We start from the raw sequence: 16,982 nt of genomic DNA on the forward strand, positions 1-16,982 counted from the left end.
TCCAAGGATGACCCAGACCTCCTTGTCGCTTGCCCTTTTAACACTCCACCCTCCTCTCTTGCCCACATGTCTGTCCTTGGCTTGCTGCATTGTTCCAGTGAAGCTCAACGCAAACTGGAGGAACAGCACCTCATCTTCCGACTAGGCACTTTACAGCCTTCCGGATTGAATATTGAATTCAACAACTTTAGATCTTGAACTCCCTCCTCCATCCCCATCCCCTTTCCGTTTCTTCCCCCTCCCTTTTGTTTTTTTCCAATAATTTATATAGATTTTTCTTTTCCCACCTATTTCCATTATTTTTAAATCTATACCTTTTATGCCCTTTTAGTCTTATTTCACCCCAACCCCACTAGAGCTATCTGTACCTTGCGTGTCCCTGCTATCCATTCTTAATTAGCACATCCTTTTAGATAATATCACCACCTTCAACACCTCTTTGTTCTTTTGTCTGTCACATCTTTTGATTATCTGCTCCTATCACTGCTTGCTTGTCCATACAACTACCCCGCCCCCACTTCTCTCCCCCCACCCCCCCACCTTAAACCAGCTTATATTTCACCCCTCTCCTATTTTTACTTAGTTCTGTTGAAGGATCATGAGGACTCGAAACGTCAACTTTGTTTTCTCCGCCGATGTTGCCAGACCTGCTGAGTTTTTCCAGGTATTTCCGTTTTTGTTCTGCCTGATATATGCGCTCACAGAATCATACATTACAGTCAAACTCCTCCATCACCATCCCTGGCAGAACAGACCCACCAGAGGTGGCAGCATGCCATTGGTGATGATAAAGGGATGATGATATATTTTCAAGTCAGGATGGTGTGTGTCTTGGAGGGGAACCTGCAAGTGGTGCTATGCCCATGTGTCTTCTGCCCTTGTCCTTCTTGGTGATAGAGGCTTTGGATTTGGATGGATCTGTCAAGGAAATCCAGAGCCAAAAGATTTCCCCATGAACACGGAGGAATGGCAAATCCGTGGTTCTGTCACTCTGGCCCTTTGTTTGTCAATGATCTCCAGGATCACAGGTAATCCAAGGCTTGGGTTAATTCAAATAAACCTTCTGATGTTTTTAAATGTTTTTCTGTTAGAATTCATTCAACCAGATGGTCCACACTGGAAATTGGAGAATCCTAAAACAGTTATAGTACAGAAGGAGGCCATTTGGCACATTGTGTGCATGATAGCTTTCTGCCTTTTCCTTGTAACCCCGCAATTTTTTTTCTGTGGATAATTATTCAATATTCTCTTGAAAATTACAATTGAATCTGCCTCTACCACAATCTCAGGCAATGCATTCCAAATGCTAACCACTCGCTGAATAAAAATATTTTTTGTTATGTCACCCTTGCTTCTTTGGCCAATCATTTTAAACTGGAGCCCTCTGGTTCTCAATCCTATCATCAACATGATCAGTTTCTCCATATCTACTCTGTATAGACCCCCATATCGTTTTGAACACCTCTATCAAATCCCCTTTTAATCTTTTCCAAGAAGAACAGATCCAGCTTTTTCAATCTATTCACATAATTGAAGTTCCTCAACTCTGGAACCATTCTTTCTAACCTTTTCTAAACTCTCTCTAATTCCTTCACATCTTTCTTTAAGTGTGCTGCCCAGAACTGGACGCAATACTCAAGTTGAGGCCGAAGCAGTGTTTTATACAGGTTTATCAAAACGTCCTTGCTTTTTGTACCCTATGTCCCTATTCTGCAGTTAAAACTATCTTTAATGCTAAAATAAGTTTTCCAAACAATTAGTTTATTAATTCTTTTACTCTATTCTTTCATGAGATGTGGGCATCACTGTCAAGGCCAGAATTTGTTGCCCATCATGATATACCCTTGAACTGAATGGCTTGCAATGCCATTTCAGAGGGCATTTAAGAGTCAACCACATTACTGTGGCTCTGGATTCACAAGTAGGCCAGACCAGGTAAACCAGACAGGGTAATGATGGCAGATTTCCTTCCCTAAAGGACATTAGTGAACCAGATGGGATTATACAACAATTGATGATGGTTGTCATGGTCATCATCATTGAGACTAGCTTTATATTCCAGATTTATTAATTGAATTTAAATTTCACCAGCTGCTGTAGTGGGATTTAGACTCATGTCCCCAGAGCATTAACCTAGGCCTCTGGCTTACTAGTCCAATGACGCTGCCACTATACCACCATCTCCCCCTTTCTTATGTGACAGAACGGAACCTAGCACTGTATCTTTTTATATAAAAATATATCCTCATTGCTATTTCTTAATTTTAAACTGGACCTTTTGGTTGAAAAAAGACCATTAAGATGGCTGACCCTCTGTCTGTGAGTTATTGCCTGTGAGTCACCAACAAAAGAACAAAAGAAGTCACTTAATATTTTCGGAAATGTCACACCTCGTTATTTCTGAAGACCTACTAACAGACCAACTAGGGATCACACAGCGCAACTTCAAAGGGAGCTACATGAAGACCATTTGTATTTGATAAACCAGGCCTACCAGCAGAGTTGGCGAGTATACAGAGACCATAACTTCCCAAACACCAGACCCACAAAAAATAGCATCTCTTTCAACCTATAATGGCTGAGGCGATATCAGCCTTGAACACAAAGCTAATTTCCAGATACTGGATAAACATGCTTTGTTGAAGATATTGTGGAGAGGTAAGGTCACATGTCTCTGGCTTGTTGAAAAAGTTAATATTGCCTTCCTGAAAGCCAGTCTGCTGTTTTAACATCTGACTAGCAGGCCACAGGCCACACAGAGGGAGTTCTAGCCAGGCTGGATAACTGGCCCCATTGTTACAACTGGTCCGTGGATGAGGTCCCCTTCTTTGATCGCAGCAAGGTTAATTTATAAAGGATCCCTTCTCTTGTGGATACCTTTTCCAATCCAAATATATTTATGTTTTAGAAGGAGCCAATTTAAGCAGGCTTTCTTGAGTCAAAAAAAAGTAAGTTTATTAGTTACTAAAAACTCAAGAAAAGAAAAAGAATGTAACACACATACATGGAGATCAGAAATGAGAAGTTGACTCCAAAAAATAAGAGTTAAAAATGATATATGAGTCAGTCTTTGGCTTGTCCATGAGGAGTAGATGGCAAAACATTGTAACCGTTAAGTTGGGTGATTCCAGTAGAGCTGACTTTGGCAGTTGAGCAGTTGGTTTGGGAGACACTTGGTTCTGCAGCTTAGCTGAAGGAGCTGTCCTATTTCCTTTTTGACTGTACACCAGATTGGCTGCAGCGGTTCAAGAGGATGGCTCACCTCTACCTTCTCAAGGGCAATTATGGATGGGCAACAAATGCTGGCCTTGCCAGCGATGTCCATATCCCATGCAAGGTTTTTTTAAATGAGAAAGCTGTTTCCTGTTTGATAATTTGATAACTGTTACGGGCAGGTTGGGGGGGGCGGGGGGTGGGGGGGGGTGGGTGGTGGGGGGAGCGAGTCCATTCAATCAGCACTTATTCTGCTTCTCACCACCCATCTGTAAACGGAAAGGTTTTTATTTGTTTCCTTTTTAATAAGTGGTGGTGTTTTTCCCAACCCCTCGGTTTTTGTGTGATCCAATTCCTACTAATAGCCCCACAGCAAACTTGAGGTGTGATGTCCTCAAAAGGTTAGTTTGTTGCACACTTTCAAAAACCATGAAAGGGAGGGTCTACAGCGCCCCCCCGCCTCTGCACAAATGCGGTAAAGAGAGGGATAAAGAAAAGAGGGCTTTTTAGGAGTACAGAGGCCACAGAGAAAATAAATATTGATTCATGTGAGGTCCAGAGTCCAGAATCAAAGTCCCATGAGGAATCCCTTCACAGAGGTCAGCAGGCAATATTCACGTTTCTGGTGTGTTGACCTCCCAAGTTGAAATAAGCAGGCAGAGATTAATCAGTTTGTAGATGAACTTTCAGCAGAGGCAGGATTGATGGTGTCATGACAGTGGATCACAGCCCCAAATTACTTATGGGCATACTGAACTTTTTAAAGAAGACGTTTTTTTTTAAAAAAAGACATACAAGCAAAAGCTGGCTGTGAGGAAGGGAGTTCCTGGATTTTGGCCCAGCGACAGTGAAGGATCAGTGATACAGTTCCATGTCAGGATTTTATCTGGCTTGGAGGGAAACTTGCAGGTGGTGGTGTTCCCAAGTGTCTCCTCCCCCTGTTGTTCTAGGTGCCATACTCGGTCAAATGCTGTTGTGTTGTCAAGGACAGTCACTATCACCCCATCTCATAAAAGCAAAACATTTTGCAGTTCTTCAAATAAAAATCTGAATGAATTTCATATGGTTTTACATCAAGTATACAGGATAACATAAATAATACAAAAACATATGGGGCAACGTTTTCCCCCAGTCGGGGGCAGGGATATGCGGAAGTGGTCGGGGGCGGGCTGGTTCCCGATCGGCACCCCCAGTCGGGGTTGCGCTGCTATTTTACGTGGGCGGGCCAATTAAGGCTGTGCGGGCAGGGGAGGATTCCCTGAGCCGGGAGTGCGGTCTTTTGCGCATGCGTACAAAAGAGCGCACAGATATCCCTGAGACAAAGTGCTGCCTCAGGGAGATCGCTGGAAGTTTCAAAAATGTTTAGAAGTGTGAAAAATAAATTCCTGACACACCACTCTGACTTGGAAATTTATCACTGTTCCTTCACTGCCGCTGGATCAAAATCCTTGAACTGCCTTCCTAACAGCACTGTGGGTGTACCTACATCACAGGGACTGCAGCAGTTCAAGAAGGAAGCTCACCACCACCTTCTCAGGGGCAATTAGGGATGGGCAATAAATGCTGGCCTAGCCTGGGACGCCTACATCCCATAAATGAATTAAAAAAACAAACATTGCTTCATTTTTCACAATATTTTGCTGTAATGCTTGTATTTCTTACAGGCCATGCAGCAAAGTGAATGGTTCACCACAGCAATCCTTTCTAGCAGCAAATAATATGCCAGGCAAATGATATTAAACCAAAGTACCTGTATTCTCGAACATTTTATTGGTCTACCAAAGTTTTCCATTGTAAATTTATGGCAAGTAATGTTTGAATTGACAATTAATTTGACTGATATTTTATTCTGGACCTTTCTCAAAGCAAACTGTAGAATTTGCTGTACAATGGCTTATTCGTCTGAATTTACCTGAGGAAGCCTAATCCCAAGACACAAGAAAACCAAGAACACTCACAGGTGAGAGAGACCATTTGACTTGCCTTTGCAATGAACCAAATGGCCTCTCTCAGCTGTACTTTCCTTACAGATCACAGCAATCTAAAGCTGCTGGGTTGTGGGGGTGGTCCATGGTGCTACTCCAATAGGTCTTCATTGGAGCATGCCTGTAAGGAAATAGGGCCTGGTCTGAAGCCTTAGCTGATCACTTTTTTCACTAACTACACTGCATGGTAACTGCAGGTATCCTTACAGCACTTAGCATAGTTCTATGTCTGGCTTACTGATCAACTGGATCCTCTCGAGACAGTTCTCCCAAGTTGTCACTTGGTATGTTTACCAGGGCTTGCAGATAAGGTTTGTGATATTTGGCAACTGTATCCAATCCAGATACATTGACCATAGATCATGTTGGGGTATTCCTCTTCCAAACAGTACTACTGAAAGCAAAATATACTGTGATTGGAAAGTTTCTGGGGAAGCCTTCAAAAGTTAGTCAGGATTTCTAATATTTTAGTGCTGCCATTAAATTTATTGGGAAGAGGAGCATCTGTATGTGCTAATTGATTGCATAAGCAAACCCTTCTATTTGTCTGCTGATGTTGGTATCCATGCAAGTAGGAATGGACATAGAGCAGTACAATAAAAATAAGACCCTTATCTTATATAAGATAAATATAAGGCTACTTAAGGGAGTGACTAATGCTACTGAACTCACGGGAGCATGCAGATTGAAATGTGTCACATTTGATGCCTCAAGTTCTTCTGCAAGATCTATGTCCTGCTTTATCCTATGTCATTAGTTCCATTTGTCTTTTCAGAAATGTTCTAATACGTTCCCAATCATTACACTTGGAAGGTAAATACATTTTAAAAAGCCTGAATTTTTAAAGAAACTTAGCATTTGCTTGCTGTTGTCCTTTTCAGAGTCACATTTCATCACATTTCCCATGAATTAGGATTGTTTTTATCAAGCCGTTTACTGGAAGTAAATTGAACAATGAGGAATCTATTAAACATTCCTGCTACAGATTATTCCTTCTATTTATTGTTAGTTACCAAAACAATAAATAATCTTCCATAATACAATGAAAACATGTCAAGAAGTTGACCAATGTGTTTCCAAAACACTTAAACAGATAAAGTCTCTGCTTCAAGGATTGTTTCTGTAGTCAATATCACATTGTACTGAAAGATTGTACACAAGCATGATCAAGAAGAGAAACTGAGGTAAGAACATTAAATCTGCCATTATAGGCTAAGACAATCTTCTTCAAGTTAATAAACATGAGCTATTTACAAAAAAGAGCCTTCTGAATTTGGCAGTACTCAGGAAATTTGTCTATTAAATTTTGCGAAAAGACTGAATTCTCACTAATGGTTCTAAAGAAAAACGTAAAATAATGTTTAAGATGTAGACATACTACTTAAGATCTTCATTCAAAGCCAGAAAATAAATAAAGTTAATTTGCCAATAAGTAATTCTTGGGAAGTAAACAGCAATGTGACTAGTACTGTAATTCTAATATTGGCATTTAAATATGCAGAGGATAAGCGAATAAATATCCATTGTAAAGTAGAAATAATTTGGAATTTTATTTGCTGTTCCATTGATTACAAATGTTGTGATCATTCAGTGCAGAATTTTGAGATATAGCAACAGAACACTCTATCATTGTTTCACTGATTCAAACAGAGGCACATTTTGATTTACTGATGTCCATTATTGTAACTATTTCTCATGTAAAGGGACATTGTTCGACATTAATCAAATGGGCACATTTGAATTGTCTTGTCACTTTGTTTCAGCAACGATATTTAAATTTTGAGCACATTAATAAGTATTATACCAAACTATAAAATTGAGGTGGCTTCGAATATCTCAATTTTACATTCCTCCAGTTTATAAAGTGAAAGCAAGTAACCAATATTAATTTTAATTAAACAAAATTGAGGGTGTGCTGAAAATAGTTCATAGATGACAATTATACAAACTGTAATTGATAGGAGAGTCTATATTAATGGCATACTATTATTTTTTAAATAAAGTAATAGAGATATATTAAAGAATATTCTAAAAGGTGTTTTTGAAGACATCAAATTGGCATAAATTTTACAAGTTAGCATATTTTAATGAAATGTTAAAGTAAGTAAAGCAGATTTTGATTTTAAAAAATGCCTGAATATTTTCCATTTGTCCTTTAGATCATCCACCTGACACGGAAAATTTTGAAATTAAAAATGTTAACGGGATTATAAACTTTGTTATATATTCCAAGACTGCATTAAGAGGTTAAATGGTTGTACAATGCCACCATATAATCAGCAATGAATATCACAATGAATTTTCCCCAAATATTATCTCATAAACATCTGGTATGTATTAGTGGACAGTAGAATAAGATGCTAAATAAATTAATGGACAAGGTTTTGAGAACAAAATGGCTGAAATGTGAGTCTCCAATGTGAATTCTCAACCACTGCCAACACGCATACAGAACTGATGTTTGCACTCACCACCTTGTGCTAGCTATTAACTTGCGAGGAGCATACCTGTATTTTCCAGTATATACTCCTGGCAGGCCAGGCCCTTAGCTTAGGGGTCAGAAATAATATGCTTTTATTCTTGAAGCAATCCATATAAATTATCTTTCCCTCTTTCTTCTTTGAAAAGGAAATAACCAGGACCAGAGCTGCTGGAAGTAACTTATAAAGTCCACATGTATATCACAGTGAACATGAACGATACAGCGAGGTAACAAACTTAAAGAACACGTTAAGAACAAATATGTAACAAAGTTGAGCCACGCAACAATCTGCAGAAGCAATAGTTTGAATTTTCTAAAACATATTGTAGGGGATGGGGAGCAAATGAGCCAAAGAAATTGATATAAATTGCAATGAAACATTTAGTAAATAAAACGTTGGGCGGAATTTTACTGTTCCGCTGGAGTCAACGGACTTTTGAATGGCTCGCTGCATTTTACGGACCCATCCCTGTCACACCAGGGCCATAAAATTCCTCCCAGTAGTTGTTCAAAGAAATGTGGAAATCTTTATGACTTATACGTTATGTGAATAACTTTACATATTTATGCTGTTGATTATTCCAATGGTATACTGAAGAATGAATTTCAAATTGAATGGTTATGGATGATGTTTTTAAAATAATGGGACTGGTTTTGTTTTCTAAATGTGAGCTTCCAACATGAGCCTCATTCACCAACTGAACTGAGACATTTATGCTTTACAGGGATAATTATGCTGAATTTTGGAGGCCTTATTGTTGTTTTTGGTAGTAGGGCAAATCAGCATGGTATTGCTAACAGATAAACATGGGAAAGGGGCATCATTTCAATTTTTACTTAAATTTTGACATAGTGTAAAGAAAATTGCAACAATCCTATTGGTCACAATTTTGATAAAGCTTTGTATTTAGTTTGGTTAGTCTGCACCATAGCTTCAAAATTTTAAAAATCTGGGTATCAATCCTTCGAATAAGCCGCATATCTAAGAAGGGAAAAAGTATTTTTTTCAACTGTTTGAGGCTATCTGACATTAAATGCATTTAAAATAGATTTCAAATGATTAACATGTTTCATTCTTTGAATATATACAGAAAAAAATGTGTTTTTGCAGGCATGGAAGTGAGTTTTTTAAAGCAGCTCACATAAACGACACTGTCAGCATGAAGTCCTTATTAACAAGTAAAGATTTTGATCCTGCCATTCGAGGTGTGTTTATAATATCTTAATAATAGTCTTAACTATTGCTCTCTACATTTTACATCCTCCCCACTATTAAGCTCCCCTCTCCATCATGCACTAAAAGTTCAGGCAGAAAATGAGAATTCCTTTGCTGGAAGCAGTTGAATGTTAGCACCAATAAGAAAGGGATCTGGATTAACTTGTCTACATTTTTCTCCTTCCTTCTTGCCTTTGCTTTTGGTTTGAACCTTTCTTTCAAATTCTGGTTGAAATCAGGACATTACCTAATGGAGATTGAGGATTATGAGCCTATGTTATATCACTTTGTCCATTGATCAGCCCTACTCTTCTTTAGAAACAATTTTCTGTTGTCTGATGTTCTTCAACTACAGGAACTTCAGGGGAAAAATTTTCGTCCTGTCTGGAGGTAAGTACGGGAGCGTGTCATCCGCCAGGAAGTGCTATGCACTCCCTGCATGGGCAGGGGTGGGGGGATTCCCTCATCCGGCGTGCGTGGGAAAGAGCGCACAGATCTCCCTGAATCTAAGTGCTGCCTCAGGGAGATCGGCTCGAAATTAAAATTTTTAATAGAAATGATTAAAAAAATTTCCCTGACATGTTCCCTCATGTGACACTATCATAACTTTTATTGAAAGATTTGATAAAAATGTAAATACCCTCATGAAACCTCATCCTGCCTCAAAAGGCCATTGACAGGTCAGCGGGCATGCAGCTGACTTGGCTGCGCTCCTGCTGACCTGAAAATGGAAATGATGTGGGGTGACGTCAGGAGTTCCACCCAATGTCATCCCCATCATTTTACATGATGGTGAGTGGGCCCCACCCCTGCTCACCAACTGGATGATCCTGCCCAGGGATATTAATGGCATGCAGCCCAAGCACTTGAATCCATGAAGGTCCAATTCAGGGCAGGTACTGATACTCATCCATTGATTTTTTTTTTTAATTCATTCATGGGATGTGAGTGTCACTGGCTAGGTCATCCATTATTGCCCTTGAGAAATTAAGTGGCTTGCTAGGCCATTTCAGAGTCAACCACAGTGCTGTGGAACTGGAATCACATTTAGGCCAGACCTGGTAAGGATGGCAGATTTCCTTCCCTATAAGGGTATTGTTGAACTGGATGGGTTTTTACAACAATGATTTTGTGGTCATCATTAGACTTTTAACTTCAGAATTTTTTATTGAATTTGAATTCCACCATCTGCCATGGTGGCATTTGAACCCAGGACCCCAGAGCATTACTCTGGATCACTGTCTCAGTGACAATACCACTATGCCACTGCCTCCCCTAAATCCAGTAAAAGCCCAATGTTTAGAAGCCAAAATATTAGCCATATTATGATAATAACTGCAAATAATAATTGCACTTACAGACTTATCACAATATTTCAGTATTGGCACGCTATTGCAGCTTGACAGTATATTCATATTGCATGTAGAGGGCACTCAATAGAAATTCATGAAGTACAAAATTTATCTTGTGCATGAGATACTGCAGGTAATCCCTGAGCACTGCGAGGATTAGGTTTTCATTTTATGCAGCTTAACACTGTGTTTTAAATTCCCTAAGCTACGGTGTTATAAAGTCAAATTATGTGTTTTTTTATTAATTCTTGTATTTGATTTTAGTCTGAGATTTTTAAAATTTCTCACTCTTTTCCCATTTTTTGCCCATTTTCTCTTGGAGGCACTGACTCAAGCCAGGTTATGATTTGATAAATGTCAACAGCTACACTGGCAAGGTTTTTGGCTGAGATGTAAAGCATCACAGCTGAACTTCATACTACCCTCATATAAGATCCACGCGTGCACTTTACAGTAGAGCTCACTGTTTACAGCAGACCCATTTGCATTCCTTCCCCCTTGTTGGCCATCATTGGTGATTTTGCCTTCAGCTGCCTAGGCTCTATGCTCCTGAATTCCCTACCTGAACACTCCATCTCTCTATCGCTCTCTTCTCCTTTAAGATGCTCCTTAACACTTACCTTGGCCAACTGTTCTAATATCTCTTTATGTGGCTTTCGTCAAATTTTATTTGACCTGTGAATGGTCTTGAGACATTTTACTGCATTATAAGTGCTATATAAATCCAAACTATCATTGTTATTGTGTCTGTTGAGATCAGTAGTAATCTCCTAATATTGTTCCAACTGTGATCAGTTAATTCAGCACAGATTGATAATTCCATTTGGAACATTTCTGATTTGTGTGCTTAGTTACGACACAAAACAATGCATTTACTTACTGTTACAATGCCTGTAAAGATTGTTAACAATCAAAAGAGATATGAATTTCCCAGTGACTGACAGAAAGAATTGCACGTCAAGATTTCATGTTTTAAGAATTTTACTCTGACAAATTAAACTCAACATTACTCAACATGTCCAATAATACACTAAACTACAGAAAAGGCACTTTCCCCATTAACTAATTAACACAACTGAAAACTCCATGCCACGTTTAGATGTTGTGCCACACTTTCAGCAAATATGTAATCTTGTTGGTAAAGTACCAAACACCTCCCAGCTTCAAATAGGATCCCTTCTCCCTGCCACACCAGGGCCAATCTTCCAATATCCTTTGAAAGTTCCTTTATTCAATCTCGTGAGCAAGATTGAACTGATTTTCAGCAGCAAGGCACCCTCTGGCACTCCTTGGACTTTATATCTCTACAAGCTTTGTCTCTTCAAACAGGAAATTCTTTTTCACCAGCATTCTCCTTGGTGGTTAATATGAAAGCAGCCCTTCTCTTTGCCACAGCAGCAGCTGTTTCTCTCCCTCTCTGGGTCTCTCTATCTGTCCGAATCTGAGAGTCTGTGCCCAGCCATCAGCAAGACCAGCTTCTTCTATTTTCTGTCAAGGTGTGAAAACTGGCATTTGGATTTTTAAGAGTTTTGGCCTACCCTTCTGTCCCCACAACAACCAAAACACATTGGTCTCCAGGGAAGTTCAACAATCCATTCCCCATTCCAGGACATTCTGTTTTATCTCAAATTAAAAGAGACAGTTTAAAACATAACTGCCTTATAAAGTCTTTTTTGTTCATTCATGTAATGTGGGCATCGTTGGCTAGGCCATCATTTATTGCCCATTCCTAATTGCCCTTGAGAACTGAATGGCTTGCTAGGCATTTCAGAGGGCATTTAAGAGTGAACTACATTAAGAGGAGTCACATGTAGGCCAGGCCAGGTAAAGACAGTAGATTTCCTTCCCTAAAGGGCATTAGTGAGCCAGAAGGGTTTTCACGACAATCAACAATGGTTTCATGATCCGGAATTGTTCCAGATTTGCACTAAGTGCAATAATGAAATGCTACATTTTACCAGCTGGCCGCAATGGCGGATTCTCACGCCATATCATCCCAAACCCACCATATTAATTATGCATTCCTGGGAAACACGCCGTTCCCATGGTGGGCGGGCTCCGATTCGCCTGCCACACCATCACCTCGCCACTTCATCACTCCATGCACTACATTTAACTTACAGCCACACGCACACCTCTCAGTGTTTCCAGCCCAGGGCTACTGCAAATAAGACATGGCCCCAAAAGGCAAGAAGACTGCAGCCCCCAGATTTAGTGACTTATCCTTCGAATGCCTTTTGGATAACATGGAGGCCCACCATGATGTCCTCTACCCCCGCTCTGGCCACAGGAGGGGCAGCAACATTATGACTCCAGCTTGGTAGGCAATGGCAGTGGCGATCAGTGCCAATGTTGCACAGAAGAGGTTGGCCATCTAGTGCAGATTGAGGACGAATGATCTTATCCGTGCCGCCAGGGTAAGGCAACCATCTCATCACTCTAAAATCACACATTCAAGCCCATCATACATTCACTGGCATCTCACTCACTGCCAGCTCAAGGGTCATCACCACCCATTCTCACACACACCCTCACATGTCCATCTGGCCTCATCTCCTCTGGAGACTGCCGCCTCAACCCTTACCATCTTGAGGCCACTTGCACAGATCAATTTGTGCCCACACACAAACCCTGGGATACCCTCCTTCCCCAGTACAGCCTTCGCTCTGCAGCCTCTTCTCTTGCCTGAGGCCACATCTCCCTCTTCCCCAAGCAAGCCCTAGCCCTGCAGCTGTACAAAGCCACCCCCACCTTATGGCTGGTTTGGTAGGTAGAGATCTCCCTGTGAGACCCCTAAAAGTGATGTTGTGCTGTCTGTGAAGCCTGGCGCTGGTGACTGTGAGTGCTGCCTGAAGCAAGATCGGCAAACAAATCTTGAAGTCCCAAGTGACTTGCAGCTCACCAGGTGCCCGTCACTTACATGCAGTTGTGAAACACAGTGTGCGTACAATCCAGCAAGGGGGGATGAGTCCAGCAGGCTGGCCTTATAATGATACACAGATGTATTACAATGAGGTTCCCGATATCAGATGGTGGGAAACACAGCCCGCCATCAGCAGGCTGAGCAGACGATCGCAAACTCGTTTAATGGCGTTGTGAAACTTATTTTTGGCCTTCTCACCATATTGTCTGCTCACGCTGCTGAGCACTCCTGACGCCAGCGGGCAGTGACGATCCACCCTTAATTCCTGATTTTTTTTTTATTAAATTCAAATTTCAGGTTGTCGGATATGTAAACTATTAAACCATAAACCCCATTATAAGTTATCGTAAACTGAGTCTTCGGCAAGAATTCATGTGACATAATTTTCAACTCAACTCTGATGAAATTAGCTCATGATATTTAAAATCATGTTATTGGGCACTCATTTCAAAGAAACTTTCGAAAATACCAGCCAAGTAATGATATGTATCAATAGTATCATACAGCTGACTTAAATTTATAGTCCCATACCTTCATTGAAATTTAAACAATGGGCTGTTGGGATGGTGTTGGGCTCTAGTGATGGGCCAAATAGTTAGGGATAACCTCTCCTCGGGTATTTGGGGAAGCTCCAACCAGATTCTATGACAATCTAGCAACCAATGATCTGCCTTTGTGGATCCCGTCCTGCTTAAGAGTTGAGATCCTGCTTCTGGGAGTGATGGCCACTGCTGGTAGTGCACCTCGTCAGGGGAAGCACCATGGACTCCACTCAGAACAAGATAGGGGGGGTTGGGTGTCGCCAGGGCCAGTCAGGCATGAGATGAAGTTAGTGATTGGTGAGTGCGGGGGTGCTGTTGGCATTGGGGTTGCCCTTGTTGCCAGGGGTTCCCTCCATGGGTGACAGGCTCCCCCTGAGGCTGTAGGAAGATTGTCAGGGTTCACCAGATAGTCTCCCCTTCATTAACGAGCTACTTGAGAGCAATTATCCCTGATCCCACTAGAATTTAATAGCAGCTCAGGGATTTAACAGGACACACGTCGGTCTCCCACACATCCACATAGCCAGCCAGAAAATTCTGTCGGGATTTCCTGCAGCCTTGTTAGGGTGGGAGATCTCTTAAATGGGGTGGGCACTGAAAGCCAAACCCCCGACTCTTGTTGCCAATTCCCATCTCTCCCATTGCTACTGACCCTCCCCCATGACTGCCATCCTGCCCACATGGGATTCAGCATTGGTCTCTGATGAAAGCTGAGCACCTCTCTGCCACTGGTATAATGTCATTAGCCATGGAAAGAGGCCCTTAAAAGTCCACTTAAGTGGCACAATTGGCCTCTGGATGAGAGTGCCATCCTCCACCTTCCCCACCACTGGCAGAATGCCATGGCGGCAGGAGAATAACAGGCATGCCAGCTCTGACCTTCCCTTCTGATGTTTGACCCATTCCCCAGTCTCCCAGTTCATTCCCTCAGGCCCCATAAAATTTAGCCCAGTGAGTGAACATAAATAGTTTCTATCTGTAGCACAACGCCCTGGATTTTCATCATTCCAGGACTGTTGGGGCAACTCTTCTGTATATTTCCCCAAGCCTAGCATCGCCCATGTTTCTGGGTTGAGGTCATTATTTATGCAGGATAGAGATCACTGCCTCCAAGAGGAAGATTGGCACTGCCAGGGAAAGAAAAAGTTGGTAATGCCAAAAAAAATGAATAGACTACTTAAAGGGTAGAAGAACCTGGGTGATCAACAGACAGTTCTGTTTTCGGCCTTGAGCACCAGCTTTAACCGATGAGTGGTTGTGGCCTGATGAGGGGCCCTCTCTATGCAAGATAGGATCAAGTGGGCCTTCTGCTGCCATTTCAGGATTGTAGCCAGCCCTCTTCTGTCAGTCCTTGGGTAGAAGGCTGGGAGATCAGTGAAAGTGTGCTGTATGATGCCCTGGTTTGTCCAAGGATCTGAAATATTGCTTCAAGACTCCTATAGGGCACTCAAAAATCATGAATGTCTTTCAGCTCATTTTGCCTGTGTTAGTGGTGACTCATTAATCTAATGTAATCCCATTTCTCTGCCCTTTCTCCATATGTTTCTTTCTATATTCCTTTTCAAATACTCATCCAATTCCCTTTAAGTGCTGTAAACTCTGTCTCAATGGCCAGTTCTGGTAAATCATTCTATGTTCTAATAAGCCTCTGTATGGAAACACTTCTTCCAAATTTTCCTTTGTTCTTTTAGTGATGATACTGGGTCCTTGGCCCTAATTTCAGATCGCCAAACAAAGTAAATAACCTTTCACTAGTTACCCCTTTGAAAACTTACATAATGTTGGAAACTTCTCTAAGAATCACTTAGATTCCCTCATAATTCTACTTTTTGAACCCTTCTACATAACCATAATCTCTCATTCCTGATTTCACTCAGGTGACTCTTCACTGTACCCCAGCTTGGCTCCAATAACCTTGCTACAATGGAGCGCCCTGGACTCCTCACAATGGGCGGAATCTAATAGAGTCCGTTTCAACAGGCAGGATGGAGGGCAGGCTGGGAGAAATGAACAGGAGTTCCGCATCCGATTCCCGGCAGCAGGAAAACTGTCCCGCATTTAGAGGGGGCAGGAAAGGCCCGACCCGGGAAGCTTATCCGCTGGTGGCAGGATGCCAATTAGTTTCATTAACGAGCTACTTGAGAGCAATTATCCCTGATCCCACTAGAATTTAATAGCAGCTCAGGGATTTAACAGGACACACGTCGGTCTCCCACACATCCACAAAGCCAGCCAGAAAATTCTGTTGGGATTTCCTGCAGCCTTGTTGGGGTGGGAGATCCCTTAAATGGGGTGGGCACTGAAAGCCAAACCCCCGACTCTTGATGCCGATTCCCATCTCCCCCATTGCTACTGACCCTCCCCCATGACTGCCATCCTGCCCACATGGGATTCAGCATCGGTCTCTGATGAAGGCCTCAGTTCATTACTGGCAGCAGCCACTGCTCTGCTGGCATCGGAGAATTGCCGGTCTCTGAGCTGGCAGCACTCGATTGAGTGGGAAGCATGGTGCTGTCCAGGTAGGCGCCTGATTGTACTTAAATATGGCATCCCAGAGAAAAAAGACACAGAGTTTAATGTGTTCACTAACTGCTGGGCGGGACCTGGTCACCAACACTAAATTCTGCCCAATATTCCACTGGACAAGTCATCCCAGGTTTGCACTAAGTGTGGTCATGGGGGGGTATAATGACATTTTACCTACCAGCTGCAATGGCAGCTTTTCAGGCCGTATCGTCCCAAACGCGCCATATTAATGCATACCTGGGAAACACACCGTTTCCATGGTGGGCGGGCTCTCATTCACCTGCTGCACCATCACCTCGCTGCTTCACCACTCTGGGTGCCATATTTAAAGTATATATGCGTGCATGCCTCTCAGTGCTTCTAGCCCACGACTGCTGAAAAGAAGACATGGCCCTGAAAGGCAAAGTGCCAGGTTCAATGACGCATCACTCAAGTGCCTTTTGGGCGTAGTGGAAGCTCGCCATGAACTCCTCTACCCCTGGTCTGGCTGCAGGATGGGCAGCAACCTCACTAATCTGGCTTAGGAGGTGGTGGCAGCAATGGTCAGTACCAATGCCCTGCAAAAGAGGACAGCCACTCAGTGCTGAAAAAGAATGAATGGTCTCATCCATTTCACCAAGGTAATTCATTTTTCTCATCGGTCTCAACTCACACACACACAAACCCATCACACATCCACAAGGATCTCACACCTCAAGAGACAGCAGCACTAAATCTCACACACACCCTCACGTCTCCACCAG

The 16,982-nt window shown here is 42.0% G+C and overlaps 1 protein-coding gene across 1 annotated transcript in view; it reads left to right on the forward strand.

Annotated features, from left to right (window-relative positions):
- The first annotated feature begins 7,898 nt into the window (after positions 1 to 7,898).
- The window catches only part of LOC121273107 (transient receptor potential cation channel subfamily V member 6-like), a 67,089-nt gene continuing 58,005 nt past the window's right edge, over positions 7,899 to 16,982 (forward strand). The window contains exons 1-2 of the mRNA XM_041180080.1: positions 7,899 to 7,907; positions 8,792 to 8,886. Coding sequence (XP_041036014.1) covers positions 8,841 to 8,886 — 46 coding nt within the window. The 5' untranslated portion in view covers positions 7,899 to 7,907; positions 8,792 to 8,840. The remainder of the gene's footprint in view (positions 7,908 to 8,791; positions 8,887 to 16,982) is intronic.

Source organism: Carcharodon carcharias, chromosome 2, assembly GCF_017639515.1.
Source record: "Carcharodon carcharias isolate sCarCar2 chromosome 2, sCarCar2.pri, whole genome shotgun sequence".
NCBI classification, from domain to species: Eukaryota; Metazoa; Chordata; class Chondrichthyes; order Lamniformes; family Lamnidae; genus Carcharodon; species Carcharodon carcharias.